The following is an 18,155-nucleotide window of genomic DNA, read 5'->3' on the forward strand; positions in this document are numbered from 1 at the left end:
TACCACTGCCACACGGAATCTGAAGCCAAACTTTAAGTGAATTAAACAACATTTAAACAAATAATACCCTCCCCCCATCATCCCTACACCTCTATTACCCAGCACAGTCTGAAATTCCATAAGAGAAATTTAACTGCTAAGTAAAAAGAATATTCCAAAAGCCATGAAATAGTTAAGCTACCAGGACCTTCAGAGAAGGAAGGGAAGTGTCAGGTTGAAATATGCCTAATAGTAAAAGTGCATGTTCTAGGCAAGTGAGAGTCAAATCAATCTCCCCTCCCCGACCCTGTGTGATAATAGAACAACTTATAAATTTTGCTTTTCTAAAGCATTCCAACTTTGGGATTTTGTATAAAATGCTTTCTAAATTTCAAAACACATTTAACAGCTATCATATAATGAAATTAAAAATTTTAATGTTTACCTTAATATTCAAAAATTAAATTTTTTTTTTCATTTTTGGCCACCCAGTGGCATATGGAGGTCCTGGGCCAGGGATTAGTTCCGAGCCACAGGTGTGACCCAAGTCACAGCTGTAGCGCTGACCCATCCTTAACCCGCTGTACCAGGCCAGGGATTGAACTTGCGTCCCAGTGCTTCCATGAAGCCATGGATCCTGTTGTGCCACAGAGGGAGCTCCTAGAGTTTTCTTTTTTTCCCCTCAGTTCAGTTACTTCAGACTAAAAATTTTAAATTCAAGGCATGGCATTTTGAATTCCACATAAGAATTTGTATTTCTGCACCAAAGCTAACTAGCTAAAGTTTCATGTAAATATGATATGAAATATGTGCTTTAAATTGTAAGACGTGACATTTGTAGGATGTTATGTTTGTAAACCAAAGGTATCTTTTATAAATTGGTTCCAAAAAACTTAGACAATCCAAAAACACATACAAGTCAACAAAAAATTTCCACTTGATCTTTCTAGGCAGGATTCAAAGTGTCATAGCTTGACATTTTCCCAGTTATTGTGTATTAATGTAATTCTGTTTGAGCTTGATATATTCTGGATATTTTCTCAACATACCTGGATTTTGAAATTTTGAATTTGTATAGAATCAACATAAAACATATTTGAATTTATCCTCAGTTATTTGGAAATTGGAAATCCACTTTAGGGTTGCCTATAAATAAAATAGGATCATACACCTAAAAATGGTTAAAATGGCAAAATTTATTTATTTATTTATTTATTTTGTATTTTTGCCATTTCTTGCGCTGCTCCCACGGCATATGGAGGTTCCCAGGCTAGGGGTCGAATCGGAGCTGTAGCCACTGGCCTACGCCAGAGCCACAACAACACGGGATCCAAGCCGCGTCTGCGACCTACACCACAGCTCACAGCAATGCTGGATCCTCAACCCACTGAGCAAGGGCAGGGATGAACCCGCAACCTCATGGTTCCTAGTCGGATTCGTTAACCACTGAGCCACGACGGGAACTCCTAAAATGGCAAAATTTATTATATATATATATATATATATATATATATATATATATATATATATACAGTCACATAACAATGAGGGAGAAGATAAGTATCTATCTATCTGTCTATGTATCTATTATCTACATAGCTACCCATCAGAGAAAAAAAGGGTAATTCTGATAATTTGCCCGATCAGAATATAGAACTAAATGGAGACCGCTTACAAATAGCAATTCCAAGAAAAATACTGGTGCAATCCAAAGGACATGTTATATTCTTAATACATAATTTACTTTTAAAATAAAAGGACGCAGGGAGTTCCTGTTGTGGCTCATTGGGTTACGAACTTGACTAGGATCCACAAGGATGCAGGTTCAATCCTTGGCCTCACTCAGTGGGTTAAAGATCCAGTGTCAACATGAGCTGTGGTGTAGATCACAGACAAGGCAGGGAGGATTCAGGAGACACCTCACCCCCAGGGAAGGCAGCACTGACACCAACAGCATCAGGACCTGGCACTACCCCACAATCTGACTCCCTCTAGGGCAGGATGCGGATGTGCCTCTAGCTCAACGTGGCAGGGCTGGGCGAAGGCTGACACTAACCAGCAGCAGGTTTGCTCACCATACCAATTATAAATAGCATTGTCCACAAGATTCAGAATATCCCTTCAGATAACAGGAGACTTAAATATTCCTTTAGACAACTGTCTCAAAACAAGGGCTGCACCGAGTTCCTGTTGCGCCTGAGCAGATTAAGAACTCGACTAGTATCCATGAGGACGTGGGTTTGAGCCTGTCCCCAGTCAGTGAGTTAAGGATCTGGCATTGCTGTGAGCTGTGGTGTAGGCCACAGATGTGGCTCAGATCCCACGTTGCTATGGCTGTGGCTGTGGCAAAGTCTGGCAGCTGTAGCTCCAATTCCACCCCTAGCCTGGGAATTTCCATATATCACACTTTCGGCCCTTAAACAAACAAACAAACAAACAAAAGCTGTATAATCACTAGTTTTTGATCAAATAGGCTTTTTTGGAATAGGGTTTCAAATATTTCTGTTAGTTGGTCTTATTTCAATGGACAGCTACTTTAGAGAAGTAATACCATTGTAAGCTAGGAGTGCAGAGGAAATACTAAGAAACTATGGCTCAGGTTGAAGCTTTGCAGCCAAATATTAGAAACCCAAGAAGGCACTACAGACCTGGCTGGTGTCCCATGACTAACCACAAGGTGACATTTTTTTTTTTTTTTTTTGTCTTTTTAGAGCCTCGCCAGTGGCATATGGAGGTTCCCAGGCTAGGGGTCTAACTGGAGCTGGAGCTGCCAGCCTACGCCACAGCCACAGCAGTGCCAGATCCGAGCCTCGTCTGTGACCACAGCTCACGGCAACACCAGATTCTTAACCCATTGAGCGAGGTCAGGGATCGAACCCACTATCTCATGGTTCCTAATCGGATTTGTTTCCCCTGCGCCATGACAGGAACTCCAGGTGACACATTTTTGAGCCAAGTATCTGATGGTGTTAAAAACAAATGGAGCCAATGGTAAGTTTTAGAGTTACAGAATACAGTCCTGGGGCAGCCATGGAAATGCATAGTTTAGATCTCCTGCTATGGGGAGCAGAGTTGATTGACAGCCCCAGCTGCATTTGCCCTTGGGCTGCTCCCACCTAGACTGAGCACAGCCAAGCTGTTCATTCACACCCATTCCTAGGAGACTAATGGCTGACTTTGGCTCAAAACCTTGGAATGCTGGTGATGGGTCAGCTGGGTCAACGCTATCTCAGGCTCAGATTCTTCCCATCCAATCCTCCTTCCTTTCCTTCCTCTCCTTCACTGTAGTCAGAACTTCATTATCACTGCATTCAGAGGTGGCCCTGTAGGATGGTGGAGAAGGAAAATCTTTCTAATAGACAATCTGCAGGTGGTGCCACTAGTATCCACTCTAGAAAGAAAAGGGGGCGGGGGAAAGAGACCAAGGTGACATTATACAGATTCCTGAGTATAGGCCCAAAGCCTGGCCCTTTGGCCAAGAACCTGGAAGGAAAAGGACTGAAAGATTGGGAACCAGGGAGTCTGGGGTAGAGACAAATGGATAAACACAGGGGAGTGGGCCCCAAGTGCTTATTTTTGTCTCCATACAGGAATGCCCGCAGAAAGCATCCATCATGGAAGAGGCATAGAACGACCAAGCAGACAAGACAGCTCAGCCAGTCAATGCTGCCCAGGCCTTCATTATCGGCCTCCCCAGAACTGGTGTAATTGGCTCACGGATGGAGGAAAGAGGCAATCTGGAATCCCGCTTAACTAAGGTCGATATAATTAGTGCTGCCTCTGATCTGTCCACACAGAGACCAATACTGAGCCCCGAATGGCATGTTCTTCAAGGAGGACAACGGCTGCTTGTTGTCAGGTTGACAGGTGGGCTGGTTATAGGAGTGCTGCTTCTCAGCTCTGAAATTGGGTCCAGGTCCTTTAAATAGATTGGGCTTTGCCAGCTGTGCTGAGGCTTTGCCAGCAGAGGGCGATGGAGAGACGCTGCAGGAAGAAAAAGATTTGCTTCCAGATTCCTGTACTGCCCACACCCTGAAGCCAGGCGGCAGTGCACCTGACCAGCAGGAGCAGCAGCAGCAGTCACAACTCCCCTGGCACTTGCCTCCATAGGGGCAGCCTCTGTTGAGACTTCTCCCACGCAGTTTCCCTCGGCACCCTAGAGGGCAGATTTCTAGCAAGTTCTATCAGCAGAGAACTTCAGATGATTAGTGACTTCTCTGACACCCGCTGGGTCACAGCCATGCTCTCCAAAAAAGTCTGGGTGTCAGCCCTTGGGTGAAGGGGGGTTGGATGGGGGCGGTGCTCTTCTCCATTATCAGCCGTGGCAATAGCTGTTCCTTATGTCTCCTATTCCCGTATTCTTTAAAGTTCTCTACTTCCTACTGGCCAATCCCATTATAGTTTATAATTCTTTATATTGAACTTATACCAAATGACGGTGTGGTGTAGGTGTGATCCTTACCTTATCGTAATAGATAACCCATTCCAGGGAAGATTTTGCCTTTCCTGTTTTCAGAGACTCAGATAGCACTGCTACGGGGCGGGGGGGGGGGTTATCCAAAGCCAGACCCCCAGGTGTGGAATCCCATGCACCGGTATCCAACCAGATGATCAAAGTGGGTCCCTGATCCCGGAACCAGAGATTGCATCATAACCCACACTTGCAGAAGCAGCCGGCATCACAGAGGACTACAATTACAAGGCACAACTTAAGTGCCATTGACCCTCTGAAAGGATGGCGTGCCATCGTTCAGGATGCGTGTCCGCATTGGCTCTGTGAACGTGTTGGGAACCAACAAGTGAAAGAAGGAGTGGCCCTGCTGACATCACTCCTTAAGATCCACTGTGGGACTTTGCACTCCCCGTCCCTGCCAGTCCAGGGGACACAGCAAGGTCCCGTTGAACTACAAACTATGTCCGACTCCAGGGCACTTCAGCCACGTACCAGCTGCTGAGCAAAGGTGTTGCCATCACCTGCAGGAGGAGTCAGAGCTACTTTTATACAGTGGGGACAGGGAGGAACTGATGTGGAACCAGGTGATCCACTGAGTGCCTCCTGGGACCCCCTTGCCCTGCTGTGACTGTGAACACACACGTGTGGCAACCCTGGCTAAGAAGGGATTGCTTTGCTGTGATCCGAGATGCTTCCTGCCTGCTTCTCTCCTTATCCCTTGTCTACAGGGGTCAGACTGCATCAAGGTCAGAGGCTATGGATGCCTTCTCGGGCTCCCTGCCCTTTATCCTCCGAGGGCACGTTCCCCAGAAGTCTCATGGACTTACTACACCTTGGCTTCTCCTTCTCTGAGGCCCTGAACTAACACAAGCCATGAACCAAAACAGCCATGTGTGTGGGAGGGGAAGTCGTCCACAAAGGTCATCTTATCAACAAACTCTTTTAACATGAATAATTAGAGAACTGTTCTAGTTTTTCTCTAGATGTCTTTTTCTTCCTGTTATACAGCTTCGGCACCACCATGACCTTATCCTCTGTAGCACTTAGGATGTTGGGGAATTTTTAATTTCCGTGCATGTCTTTTTCACCACTGAACACCCAACTCCTACCATAATGCTGAGCACAGAGTAAGGGCTCCAAATTATGGGCTGAGTGAATGATTAAGCCTATTCAGGAACATTTAATCTGCAGCAAAATTTACCCAGTGTAGTAGCAGAAGAACATTATTGATAAGACATTATTAGGATACGTACAGAAATCCTGAAGAGCAGACTGCTGATTCTAAAGCATGGTTAATGATCAGCCGTCCAGCGGCAGTTGAACAAGAGGGTGGAGCTAAGTTTAGTGCCAGGTAGGGCTGGTTCCATGTCTTAAACAGAAATAAGCAAATGTCAACCTGTGGGTACATAAGGGGCTGTCTATAGTCATCGACAGGAGGTAATTTTTAAATTTAATTTTTACTTTATTTTGGAGTGAAGGAGAAAAATCTATTGTTTTGCCAGGCAAAGGGAGCCACAGCAGGCTAATGCCTTAAAGACGATGCTCCCCTTGGAAGAGATTAGGAGGTGCTTTTGTACTTTGGGAAATGGAAAGTAGGGCCACAGATAAGGATCAGGGTAGAGGCAAGCTTACAATTATCCCTTAAAGCTGGTGGTTAGTGGCCCCAGGACTCGTTCTGGTCATCCTCCTTCTTCCCGGAATGAAGACTGCTTCATCAAGTAGTTCTTCCGTCTGTTGGGGGTTTTAGTTCTGTTTGTGTGATTATTTAGTTACTGTCCATTCTCCTTTTGAAAGTTCAGTGAGACCAAGCACTATCTTCCTTATTCACCACTGTGTCCATAGAACCAGGAACAGGACCGGTGTCTGGACTTACTGAGGTTCAGGTTCTTTGTGCCTCTGAGCAGAAGGAATTCAGCGAGAGACAAAGTGATAGGCAAGAAACAGATTAAGATAGGATGCTTGTTGAGCAATGCCAGCGGCAGGTAAGGAGGCTCTGCTTAATTTTTATTTTATATTGGAGTGTAGCTGATTTACAATGTTGTGTTAGTTTCAGGTGTACAGCAAAGTAATTCGGTTATACATATACACATATCCATTCTTTTTTCAGATTCTTTCCCCATAACAGAATATTGAGTAGAATACCCTGTGCTCTACAGTAGGTCATTGTTGATTATCTATTTTATATATAGTAGTATGCATATGTTAATCCCAAACTCCTAATTTATCTCTCTCCGCCCCCAACCCCCTTTTCCCCTTTGGTAACCATAAGTTTTCAAAGTTTGACATGAGGTAATTTGAAAGGCAAGCCCTGCTTTTTCCATCTCCAGGACCAACCTGTGCTGGAGCCACCCAGCTCCCTACCATGGCTTATAATTCTTAGGAGCTGTGACATTATTGCCTCCAGAAGGCCACTGTTAAATTGTTGTCTAGGAGGAAAAGAAGATTCCTGATCTTTCCACATTCACAACGTGGGCACAACATTTAAGTGAGCCTGGGCGACCTGCCCTTGAGCAAACCTGAGCGTGAATGCCCCCTTTCGAGGCACACCCAAAACATCTCATTAGCCTTGTCCTAGTCCCCACCTACTTGGGAGGCTGATAAAATGGCAGATTCTGGGATTCCCACCCTAGAGCTTTGCAAATCTTATACTTCAAACTGAGTATTACTGACAAAGAAAGAAACGACTTGACTTTAAGAGGGAATAAGTCAATTTAAAGAGGTTTAATTTATTAAGTAAAAAAAATAAACCTATGTAATTTGTAGATGGTATTTTAGAAATCGGGATAACTGCCAGAAAGGATCAATTGAAGGCAGAATACTGAACCCTAATACATTTGCGTATATATACACACACATATATATTTTGCCTTTTAAGGCCACACCTGCGGCATATGGAGGTTCCCAGGCTAGGGGTAGAATCGGAGCTGTAGCTGCCGGCCTATGCCACAGTCACAGCAATGCTGGATCTGAGCCTCATCTTTGACCTACACCACAGCTCACGGTAACACCAGATCCTTAACCCACTGAGAAAGGCCAGGGATCAAACCCGCATCCTCATGAATCCTAGTTGGGTTCGTTAACCACTGAGCCATGACGGGAACTCCACTTTTGCATATATTTTAATTAAAAAAATTTTTGCACGCAAAAGGAGAAAGATGGAGAAAAGGAAACATTTTGGATAAGAAATCGAGACACATATCAAGCACTGCAAAAAGTACTCCTTAGGACTTTATTTTTCTTTTCAGTTAAGAGGACTTACACAGATTTGACTTCGTGAACAAATCATACCTCAATTATCACATACAGTTTTATTAATCCAAAAGTGCCACCAGTGAGTCATGGTATATTTCTGCTGTAAAAATCAAATGATGCCACAATAGATTTATTGCCTACCTTTATAATTAAATATTCAAATCTTTTGGGAGATGATGGTACCTCTGTCATTAATTTGAAATTATTTCACTTTTCAAATACCTTTCTTAGAATTAAAAAAAGCACAACGCATGTTGATTTCTATTGCTAAAATTTTTTTTTGGTGGGGCCGCACCCACATCATGTGGAGGTTCCCAGGCTAGGGATCGAACAAGAGCTGTAGCTGCTGACCTACAGCCACAGCAACGCCAGATACGAGCCACATCTGCAACTTACACCACAGTTCATGGCAATGCTGGATTCTTAACCCACTGAGCAGAACCAGAGATTGAACCCACATCCTCATGGATATTAGTCGGGTTCATCAACCACTGAACTACGTCAGGAACTCCCATTCATCAAAAATGTTTCTGATCACAAGTTGAAGGGCATTGGTTGGGACTTAAAAATGCATTTATTGATCCTCTTGTGGCAAGGTGGGTTAAGGATCCCAGCATTGTCACTATAGTGGCTCGGGTCACTGCTGTGGCACAGTTTTGTTCCCTGGCCTGGGGAACGTCCACATGCCACAGGCGTGGCCAAAAGAAAATGCATTTATTTTAGCAAGAGTTTTTGCATAGTTGTAATTGATAATATTAAAAAAGCAAATTAAGTTCCCATAAAGTACAGAAGTACATGCTCAAGATGTTAAGGCACTTGGGGACAAAGGACACTTCCATGTTTCCTTAGCTTAGAGCTTGGCTCTCTTCTTGTAAGACTCCTTCATCCTTTTGACAACTGAAAGGTCCCCCGCTCCTTCAGGCCAGTTGTCATGATCTGTTAAGTAAGTGGAAAACCTCAGGTCAGATGCAAATTTATGAACCCCATTAGTCCTCTTAGTTTCCACCAAATCCTTTTGTTATTTTCCCTGGTTCACCTCTTTCCTCAGCAAGAAACATAAATTACTGGGACAAATGGCAAAGGTTTTGAGAAAAACTTCAATTTGAATCCCACCCCCATGACTTAGTAGCTTTTGTAGAAGTTACTTCTACAGATTTGGAGAAGTTGCTCTTTCTGAGCCTGTTTCCACATCTATTAAAAGGGTAACAACACATAGGTTTTAAAGTTGTAAGAGTAAATGGCATCCCTATATATGGCACTGGACATATGCAGAGAGTCTTACTTCCTTAACAGTAATAATTTCTAGGGAGTTCCCGTTGTGGCGCAGTGGTTAACGAATCCGACTAGGAACCATGAGGTTGCGGGTTCCGTCCCTGCCCTTGCTCAGTGGGTTAATGATCTGGCGTTGCCGTGAGCTGTGGTGTAGGTTGCAGACGCGGCTCGGATCCCGCGTTGCTGTGGCTCTGGCGTAGGCCGGTGGCTACAGCTCCGATTCGACCCCTGGCCTGGGAACCTCCATATGCTGCGGGAGCAGCCCAAAGAAATAGAAAAAAAAAAAAAAAAAAAAAAAAAGTAATACTTTCTAAAGTATGTTTACTTTGTTTCATTTTTTAAATTTTTTTTTGTCTTTTTAGGGCTGTACCTGAAGCATATGGAAGATCCCAGGCTAGGGGTCAAATTGGAGCTGCAGCAGCCAGCCTATACCACAGCCACAGCCAAGCTGCATCTGTGACCTACGGGCAATGCTGTGGGATCCTTAACCCACTGAATGAGGCCAGGGATCGAACATGCGTTCTCATGGATACTAGTTGGGTTTGTTTCTGCTGAGTCACATGGGGGACTCCTAAAATATACTTACTTTGTACCAGACACTTAGAGTTGCGCCCCCAGCATCCTGTCTCCCATCTCCTTTCTCCAAAAGCCTCAGTTTCCATTTAGAAATCTATAAGGTTCTGGGGAAGTGACCCTACTCAGATCACTGACAGATCTGAGTCATAAGTGCATGCTGCTCCCCTGACTGGGATTATTTGTTGAGGGTGGACATTTGCATCAGCTGGTCCCAAGCAGAGGAGATCTCAGAATTTGGTTAGAAATGCTAAAACAAAATCATCCTCTCCCCTCTGCCTCTTTCCAGCTGGAACTGAACAAAGGACTGTGTAGCTTCAGAAATGGCAGGCAGTAGTCCTGCAACTAACAAAGTCCATCTTAAGATACAGCCAACATCATAGCGGCAAAAACAGAGGGAAAAGAAAAAAATGCCCTTGATGAGATCACTGGGCGGCAGACTCAGGTCTCACCTGCGTTTCAATTATTCCAGCCAACAAATTCCTTCGAGGTTTAGGCCAGTTTGAGTTGTAACTAAAACCATCCTATGTGACACAAGACTTTAAATGTGCAAGAACGAATTTAATCCTCCCAACACCTTTTGAGATGAATACTATATGGAACCTCACTTTATAAAAAAAGAAAATGGAGGCTTATAGAAATTAATTTTTCCAAGAACATGAGCTAAAAGATGGATGTGGCTGCTTTCTTCAAAAACTTTAAAAATGTTTTTTGTACTGGTAAAAAAAAAAGCAGTGTTAGAATTTCAAAAGAAAATAATTTCACTAGAGGCCTGGAGATGCAGCCACCTCTAGTTTTTTCCCCTTTGTAAAGGAAAAAACAACGTACCTCACTTTATTTATTTTTTTGGGGGGGTGTTTCTTTTTTTTTATTACTCAAATGAATTTATCACATCTGTAGTTGTATAATGATCATAACAATCTAATTTCACAGGATTTCCATCCCACAGCCCCAATGTACCTCACTTTAACAAATACTGACTCAGGAGCTCCCGTGTGGCTCAGTGGGTTAAGAACCTGATGAGTATCCATGAGGGCGCAGGTTCGATCCCTGGCCTCACTCAATGGGTTGAGGACTTGGTGTTGCTGCAGGCTTCGGCATAGGTTGCATATGCTACTCAGATCTAATGTTGCTGTGGCTGTGGTGTAAGCCAGCAGCTGCAGCTCTGACTCAACTCCCAGCCTGGCAACTTCCACATGCCGCAGATGGATGTGGCTCTAAAAAGAAAACAAATACAAACTCAACTCTACTGGTGAGGCAAGTGGAAAAATTCTCCCCCACCCTCACTACTTTCAATACTATCAGAAAACAATATTGCAGGACCACAGAGGCATTTCTGTATTTCCAAATGAGATCCTTAAAACCATGGTATCTTAGGGACATCACCACACTGGGTTATTAGCAAAGAAATATATGGAAAGGGAAAATAATAAGTAAAATTACAGTCCAAAAGAATCAGTGGTTAATGAAAAGAAGGTCTGAAGTTTTGATGAGACTATTACCACCTGAAAGAGGAGGTTGAAAAGAGGAGGTCCCTGATGTGAAATTCAAATACGCATATGTTACATCAACCATATTGCAGTTCTTCAGTAGCCATTTAATCGACTATCTTTAGCAACGGTTTGGATATGTTTGGACTTTATAACTTTTTCTACATTTTGGGAGTGATTGGCTTGGACATGCCTTTTTCAACTTTTTTTTTTTTTTTTGGTCTTTTTGTTTTCTCTAGGGCTGCACCCTCGGCATATGGAGGTTCCCAGGCTAGGGGTCTAAAACGGAGCCATTAGTGACCAGCCTACCCCAGAACCACAGCAACAGAGGATCCTAGCCGCATCTGCGACCTACACCACAGCTCATGGCAATGCCATATTCTTAACCCATTGAGCAAGGCCAGGGATCGAACCTGCAACCTCATGGTTCCTAGTCAGATTCATTAACCACTGAGCCACACCGGGAACTCTGGACATGCCTTCTAATGTCCATGCATTTGTTTTGTCATTTGTGAAATTAGAATACTGGACTTCTTTTTTTAGGACCTTTCCAAGTCTAAAGTTCTACAGTCTATAGTCATGAAATAGACACACACACACACACAAAATCTGTGTGTAATATCTACCCTTGCTTGAGCCTTATAAAACAACTGTTTTGTACACCAAAAATGAATGACTACAGCAAATGTATATGGTTTCACTCAATCTATAACCCAAAGAGAGTGTAAAATAGCAACATCCAACCCTGCCTCACCTAACAGGTCTGATCTGCTGCTCAGATATACAAGAGATTTACTGGAAGAACAAAAAGATAGTAAATCTTAAAAGTATGGCATCTTCTTGCTTCTGTTCTATCTCTTCCTTGTACATATCTTCTACTCATATTAAGAATATTTTTCAAAATTAAAATGCTACCAACTTATGCATATATAATGTTTTTAATGTGTAAACCATTGTGCTATAATAAAGGTACTGAGGTATTTTCTGTAAGAACATTGCCTTTAAAAATTACGTAACTATAAACATTTTGGACATTTCTGATGTTCTACAAAACAAAACTCTTATCTCTTAAGCACCTAAAGAAATTTTGAAAACCTGAGCATGAAAATGTGTGCAAAGTTAGTGACTGCTCTTTTCTTGACTGTTTACCTGCTATCTCAAAGCCTTGCAGATTCAGAGATTGGCCTCCATCCACATCCACCACCTGTCCAGTGATAAACGAAGCTGCCGGAGATAGCAGGAAGCACACCAAGGGGGAGATCTGGGAACAGAAGCACAGACACGCATACAAAAAGTCAGACACTCCTCATTTGGGGCTGCTTCTCACTCCAAATAAACGCACCTGAAAATTCAGGACTGTGACATGAATTCCACAGCCTAGAATAGCAGTCTGAGTGCCCTACAATCTGACGGTACAGAGACAGCTGCCTTTTCTATTTGAGCATCATTAAACTCAGGCACATGACTAGGGTGTGGGCAAGACAGGAGAGCCTTGGACAGGGTCAAACCAACCCCACAAGGTACAGTGGCCCCAAGTGAACGCAGTGCTCAGTCTCTGCTCTCTTCCATCTCAAGCAATGCAGTTCCTTCCACACGCTTGTTGACAACACCACCACATGCCTTTTACAGTTTTCTCCCTGAAATAGTCATTGTGTCTGTTTAACAGTAAACTAGCATTCTAGTTTGTTCAATCCACCATCCTTTCAGGCCAAAAGCCCAGCAACTCAGAGCCCAGCAACTCAGGAGCCCTCTACCAGAGGGAGTTCAGAATCCCACTGTAGCCCCCCAAACCCCATTCAGACAGGGAATTGATGAGTTCAACCACATCTACTCCCCAAACCAAAGAAAGAGACAGAACTTAACTTCACTGATGTGAAGGACCTCTCCTATGAGGGTCTTGGCACAGGCAGAGTTTCTGAAAAGAGTGATCTTAAACCCCTGCATTAGAATCCCTAGGGGTGCTTCCTGAAACTCCAGATTCGGAGACCCTACCTGAGATCCTCTGAATTCTAAGCTCTGGGATGGGGGCTCCAGAATCTGCCATCATATCAGGCTGCCAAGCAGGGCTGGGACAAGGGTGAGACTAATGAGGCACTTGGGGTGTAACAAGTCGAGGGGGCACTCACTGTGGGGGCAGACCCTGCACCTGTGCAACCCTGAGAGTGAACGGGTCCTAAAATATTGTGTGTGTGCCTTGCTTGCCTCAGCCTAGTGCTGATTCTGAACAGAGCACTATAGTGTGTGTGTTTACGTGGCTGTGCCTCTTTGAGACTCTGAGACCCTGGAGGGCAGCACATCCTTCTCTCCATCCTTGTGTCCCCAGCAGCTAGTACAGGATGGCATTGTCTAAAATGGAGGCCATAGCCACATGGCACAACCAAATCTTTCCATCTGGCTAGTCTGAACCGAGATGTGCTTTAAGTATAAAAATACACACCAGATTCTGAAGACTTGGTATGGAAAGAAGAATGTAGAATACCACATTAACAACTTGTATCATGATCACAGGTTAAAACGACATATTGGGTTAAATAAAAATATTTTAAAAACTAATTTCACCTATTTTAAAAACTTTTCTTAATATGGTTATTAGAAAGTTTAAAATGATGTGACCGTTACTACATTTTTTTGGACAGAGCTGGTACAGAATTAATAATTTATGGCTGAGTAATATTCCATTGTATATATGTACCACATTTTTTTCATCCATTCATCTGTCAGTGGACATTTAGGTTATTTCCATGTCATGGCTATTGTGAATAGTGCTGCTATAAACACAGGGGTGCATGTATCTTTCTGAATTATAGCTTTGTCTGGATATATGCCCAGGAGTGGGACTGCTGGATTATATAGTAGTTCTAGAGACATGGATGAAATTAGAGATGATCATACTAAGTGAAGTAAGCCAGGCAGAGAAGGACAAATACCATATGATATCACTTACATGTGGGATCTAAAATATGGCACAAATCAACCTATTGATAAAATAGAAACAGACTCATAGACATAGAGAACAGAATTGCGGTTGCCGGAGGGAGGGGAGGGAGTGGGATGGACTGGGAGTTGGGGGTTAGTACATGCAAACTATTATAGTTAGAATGGATAAACAACAAGGTCCTACTGTATAGCACAGGATGCTATATCCAATCTCCTGGGATAGACCACGATGGAAAATAATATTTAAAAAAAAATGAACGTATATATATTTATGACTGAGTTACTATGCTGTACAGCAGAAATTGGCACAACATTGTAAATCAATTATACTTTAATTTTTTTTTAAAAGGGAAAAATAATTAATAATTTAAAACTTCCCACATTCCTGAGAAAGAGCAGATGGGTCCAGGGGACAAGGAGCCACCAGAATTAGTTTTACTCTGTTTAATCAACCAATGACAACTCGCTCTGAGAAGATGTTCTATTAGCCAACCAATCAGTGAGAGCTCCTTGATTCTGAAAGCCAGCCAGTCAAGAAGACTCTCCCATAAGCTCCTTCTGAGTATCCTCCAAACGAGTGTCCTCTCACCCAAATAACCATGACCTCTGAAGTCTGCAAATCACTAAAACCATACTTACCCGCTTGGGGAAAAAAAATAAACTCAATAGTCTACTCTGAGGCGTTCTCTTCGTGGCTCAGCGGAAACGAATCTGAGTGGTATCCAGGAGGACACAAGTTCGATTCCTGGCCTCACTCAGTGGGTTAAGGATCTGGCGTTGCCATGAGCTGTGGTGTAGGTTGCAGACATGGCTCGGATCCTGCATTGCTGTGGCTGTGGCATAGGCTACAGCTCTGATTCAACCCCTAGCCTGGGAACCTCCAAATGCTGCAGTGCGACACTAAAAAGACAAAAAGACAAAAAAAAAAAAAAAAGTCTACTCTGCGAGACTATGCCTGACCTGACAGTAAATGTGGCTTTGTGCTGAGTTTTGTTTCAAACATTGAGTGGTGGCCCCATACTTTGACATTGTTTAGCATAAAATAATGTTGAAATAAATGTTTACAGAGTGAAGGAATCGCATCACTTGCCCCCAAATAAAGGGATTTTTTTCATTGCCTTGCTTCCAATACAGTGTTTTGCCAATGGACGAGGCACTAATAAATAACACTGAATTGAAATGAAACTATCTGCCAGGTAAAAGACATAAATATTCACGATGCCTGACTTACTTTTGGAGCTCAACATGGAGCTAAACTGAACTAATAAAATTTTTATAATTATCAGATAAGGAAAGATTATAATACCCTCAGATAGATTCTTCTAAACTTTCACTTTAATGGAATACATTTGATGGATAAACTTGAAGTACTAAGTCATTAACAGGCATTTTAGTATCAATCAATAAACACTACTAGAACAGAGCAACTTGGATCCACTTTAAATATGTGGGAAACACCTTTTAGCTCCATTATTTATTTTCACCTCTGTTTATTAAAGATCACAGAGTTTTTTGGTTTTTTTTTAGCTGTGCCCACAGCATTGCAAATTCCTGGGCCAGGGATTGAACTCAAGTCACTGCAGTTGACAATGCTGGATCCTCAACTTACTGAGCCACACAGAAACTCCTGTTTCATTTTCAAAGGTCCATTAGGAGCAGTAAAAATTATGAAAAAATACTAATCTTGACTATTAGGTACACATCTTTTTATATCATGTGTGATGAGTGGGAATTGCACCTTCAGCTCTTCTGCTGCCTATGGAAGTGTAAGGGTTACCCAAGGAGAAGAACATGTGCTTGAGTTGCAAACTGAACTAGTCACTTTTTTCATAAAACACCAGTTTTTTACTTGAAAGGATGACTGACAAACTGCAGTTATTTGCACATGGGTATTTGGCACAGACTTTTTTTTTCAAAAATGAACAAAGAGATAGTCTCTTCAAGCAGCTGGAAACAACTGATGGTATTTGCTGTCAATGACAAGATTTGAGCTTTCAAGTGAAGACTGGAATTTTGGAAAACTGATACATGTCACTATGAGCTTGGCAGTTTCCTAATGCTAGATTTTTTTTTTTTTTTTTTTTTTTTTTTTTTGCTTTTTGGGGCCACACCCACAGCATAGAGAGGTTCCCAGACTAGGGATCTAATCGGAGCTACAGCTGCTGGCCTACACCACAGCCAGAGCCATGTGGAATCCAAGCTGCTTCTGCACCTACACCACAGCTCATGGCAATACTGGATCCTTTACTCACTGAGCGAGGCCAGTCGGATTCGTTTCAGCTGAGCCACAACAGGAACTCCTAGTGCTAGATTTTTTTTTGACAAGATCGGTGGTGATATTAACAAATGGGAATCTTTTGATATTGCATAATAAATTCTGTCAACATTTAGAAGATGGCTGTAATTCAGTGAACCAATATTTTCCAAATATACCAAGGTCCAATGTTACAAAATCATCTATGGGGAAAGATCCAGTAAACGTGCAAGAAATATCAAGGGATTTTAATGTAACAGAGTACAAGATGTTCACTGACATGGTTTCAGATTCCACATTGCAACTATCTCTTAAGAAAACTGTTGAAGTTCCCGTCATGGCTCAGCGGTTAACGAATCTGACTAGCATCCATGAGGACACGGGTTCAATCCCTGACCTTGCTCAGTGGGTTAAGGATCTGGCATTGCTGTGAGCTGTGTTTAGGTCTCAGACGTGGCTTGGATCCTGCGTTGCCGTGGCTGTGGAGTGGGCTGGCAGGTACAGCTCCGATTAGACCCCTAGCCTGGGAATCTCCATATGTCACAAGGGCGGCCCTGGAAAAAAAAAAAAAAAAACATGTCACCTGGTAGTTCCCACTGTGGCACAGCAGGTTAAGGATCTGATGTTGTCTCTGCAGCAGCCTGGGTCGCTGCTGAGACTCGAATTTGACTCCCAGCCCAGCGCAGCAGGGTAAGGATCCTGGGTTGCCTTAAGGATGCTGGGTTGCCACAGCTGCGGCATAAGTTGTGGCTGTGGCTCAGCCTGGATTTGATCCCTGGCCTGGGAACTTCCATATGCTGCATATGTGGCCAAAAAAGAAAAGAAAAGAAAAGAAAAAAAGAAACTGCCATGAAGAATATCCACAATTATCTGAAAAAGCTATTAAAATGTTGCTCCCTTTCCCAATTATCCATCTGCATGAAGCAAGATTTTCCACACATGCTTTGATAACAAATTGCAATGGGGAGTTCCCGCTGTGGCACAGTGGAAACGGTTCTGACTGGTGCCCGTGAGGATGTGGGCTCAATCCCTGGCCTCGCTCAGTGGGTTAAGGATCCAGAGTTGCTGTGAGCTGTGGCGTAAGTCACAGACGCAGCTCAGATCCCGCATTGCTGTGGCTTTGGTGTAGGCTGGCAGCTGTAGCTCCAGTTCGACCCCTAGGCGAGGAACTTCCATATGTTTCGGGTGTGGCTATAAAAAGCAAAAAAATAAAATAAAATAAAATAACATATTGCAACAGATTGAATGTAGAAGCAGATGCGAAAGTTCTGCTGTTTTCTATTAAGCCATACATTTTTCTTTTGGCCACACCCACATCATGTGGAAGTTTCTGGACCAGGGATGGAACCTGTGCCACAGCAGCAACCCAAGCCACAGAAGTGACAATGCCAGATCCTAAACCCACTGAGTCATCAGGGAAATCTTATTAAGCCATATGTTAAAGAGCTTGGTATCACAACATTGTAAATCAACTGTAACTCTACACAACTTTTTTTTAAGAGTTAAAAAAAAAAAAAAGACTGGTAAATATGCAATACAAATGTAAAAAAAATTGTTTGCTTTTGTATTTTATTTTATTTATTTATTTATTTTTGTCTTTTCTAGGGCCGCTCCTGCAGCATATGGAGGTTCCCAGGATAGGGGTCTAATCGGAGCTGTAGCTGCCACCGGCACAGCAACTCGGGATCCAAGCCACGTCTGCGACCTACACCACAGCTCACGGCAACGCCGGATCCTTAATCCACTGAACGAGGCCGGGTCGAACCCGCAACCTCATGGCTCCTAGTCGGATTTGTTAACCACTGAGCCACGACGGGAACTCCTGCTTTTGTATTTTAAAGTGTAGCTATTTTTCATTAAAATGTTCATAGCATGTAATGCCTTTATTAAGGTTACTTTAAATGATTTCATAAATAGTTCTTAAATTTCTGAATTTCAATTTTTA

The 18,155-nt window shown here is 42.9% G+C and overlaps 1 protein-coding gene across 1 annotated transcript in view; it reads right to left on the reverse strand.

The window, feature by feature from the left end:
• PECR (peroxisomal trans-2-enoyl-CoA reductase) overlaps positions 7,631-18,155 on the reverse strand; it is a 39,528-nt gene continuing 29,003 nt past the window's right edge. Inside the window, exons 7-8 of the mRNA XM_021075117.1 lie at positions 12,169-12,280; positions 7,631-8,620 (exon numbers count right to left, since the gene is read on the reverse strand). Coding sequence (XP_020930776.1) covers positions 8,535-8,620; positions 12,169-12,280 — 198 coding nt within the window. The 3' untranslated portion in view covers positions 7,631-8,534. The remainder of the gene's footprint in view (positions 8,621-12,168; positions 12,281-18,155) is intronic.

The sequence above is a fragment of the Sus scrofa genome, chromosome 15 (genome assembly GCF_000003025.6).
Source record: "Sus scrofa isolate TJ Tabasco breed Duroc chromosome 15, Sscrofa11.1, whole genome shotgun sequence".
NCBI lineage: Eukaryota > Metazoa > Chordata > Mammalia > Artiodactyla > Suidae > Sus > Sus scrofa.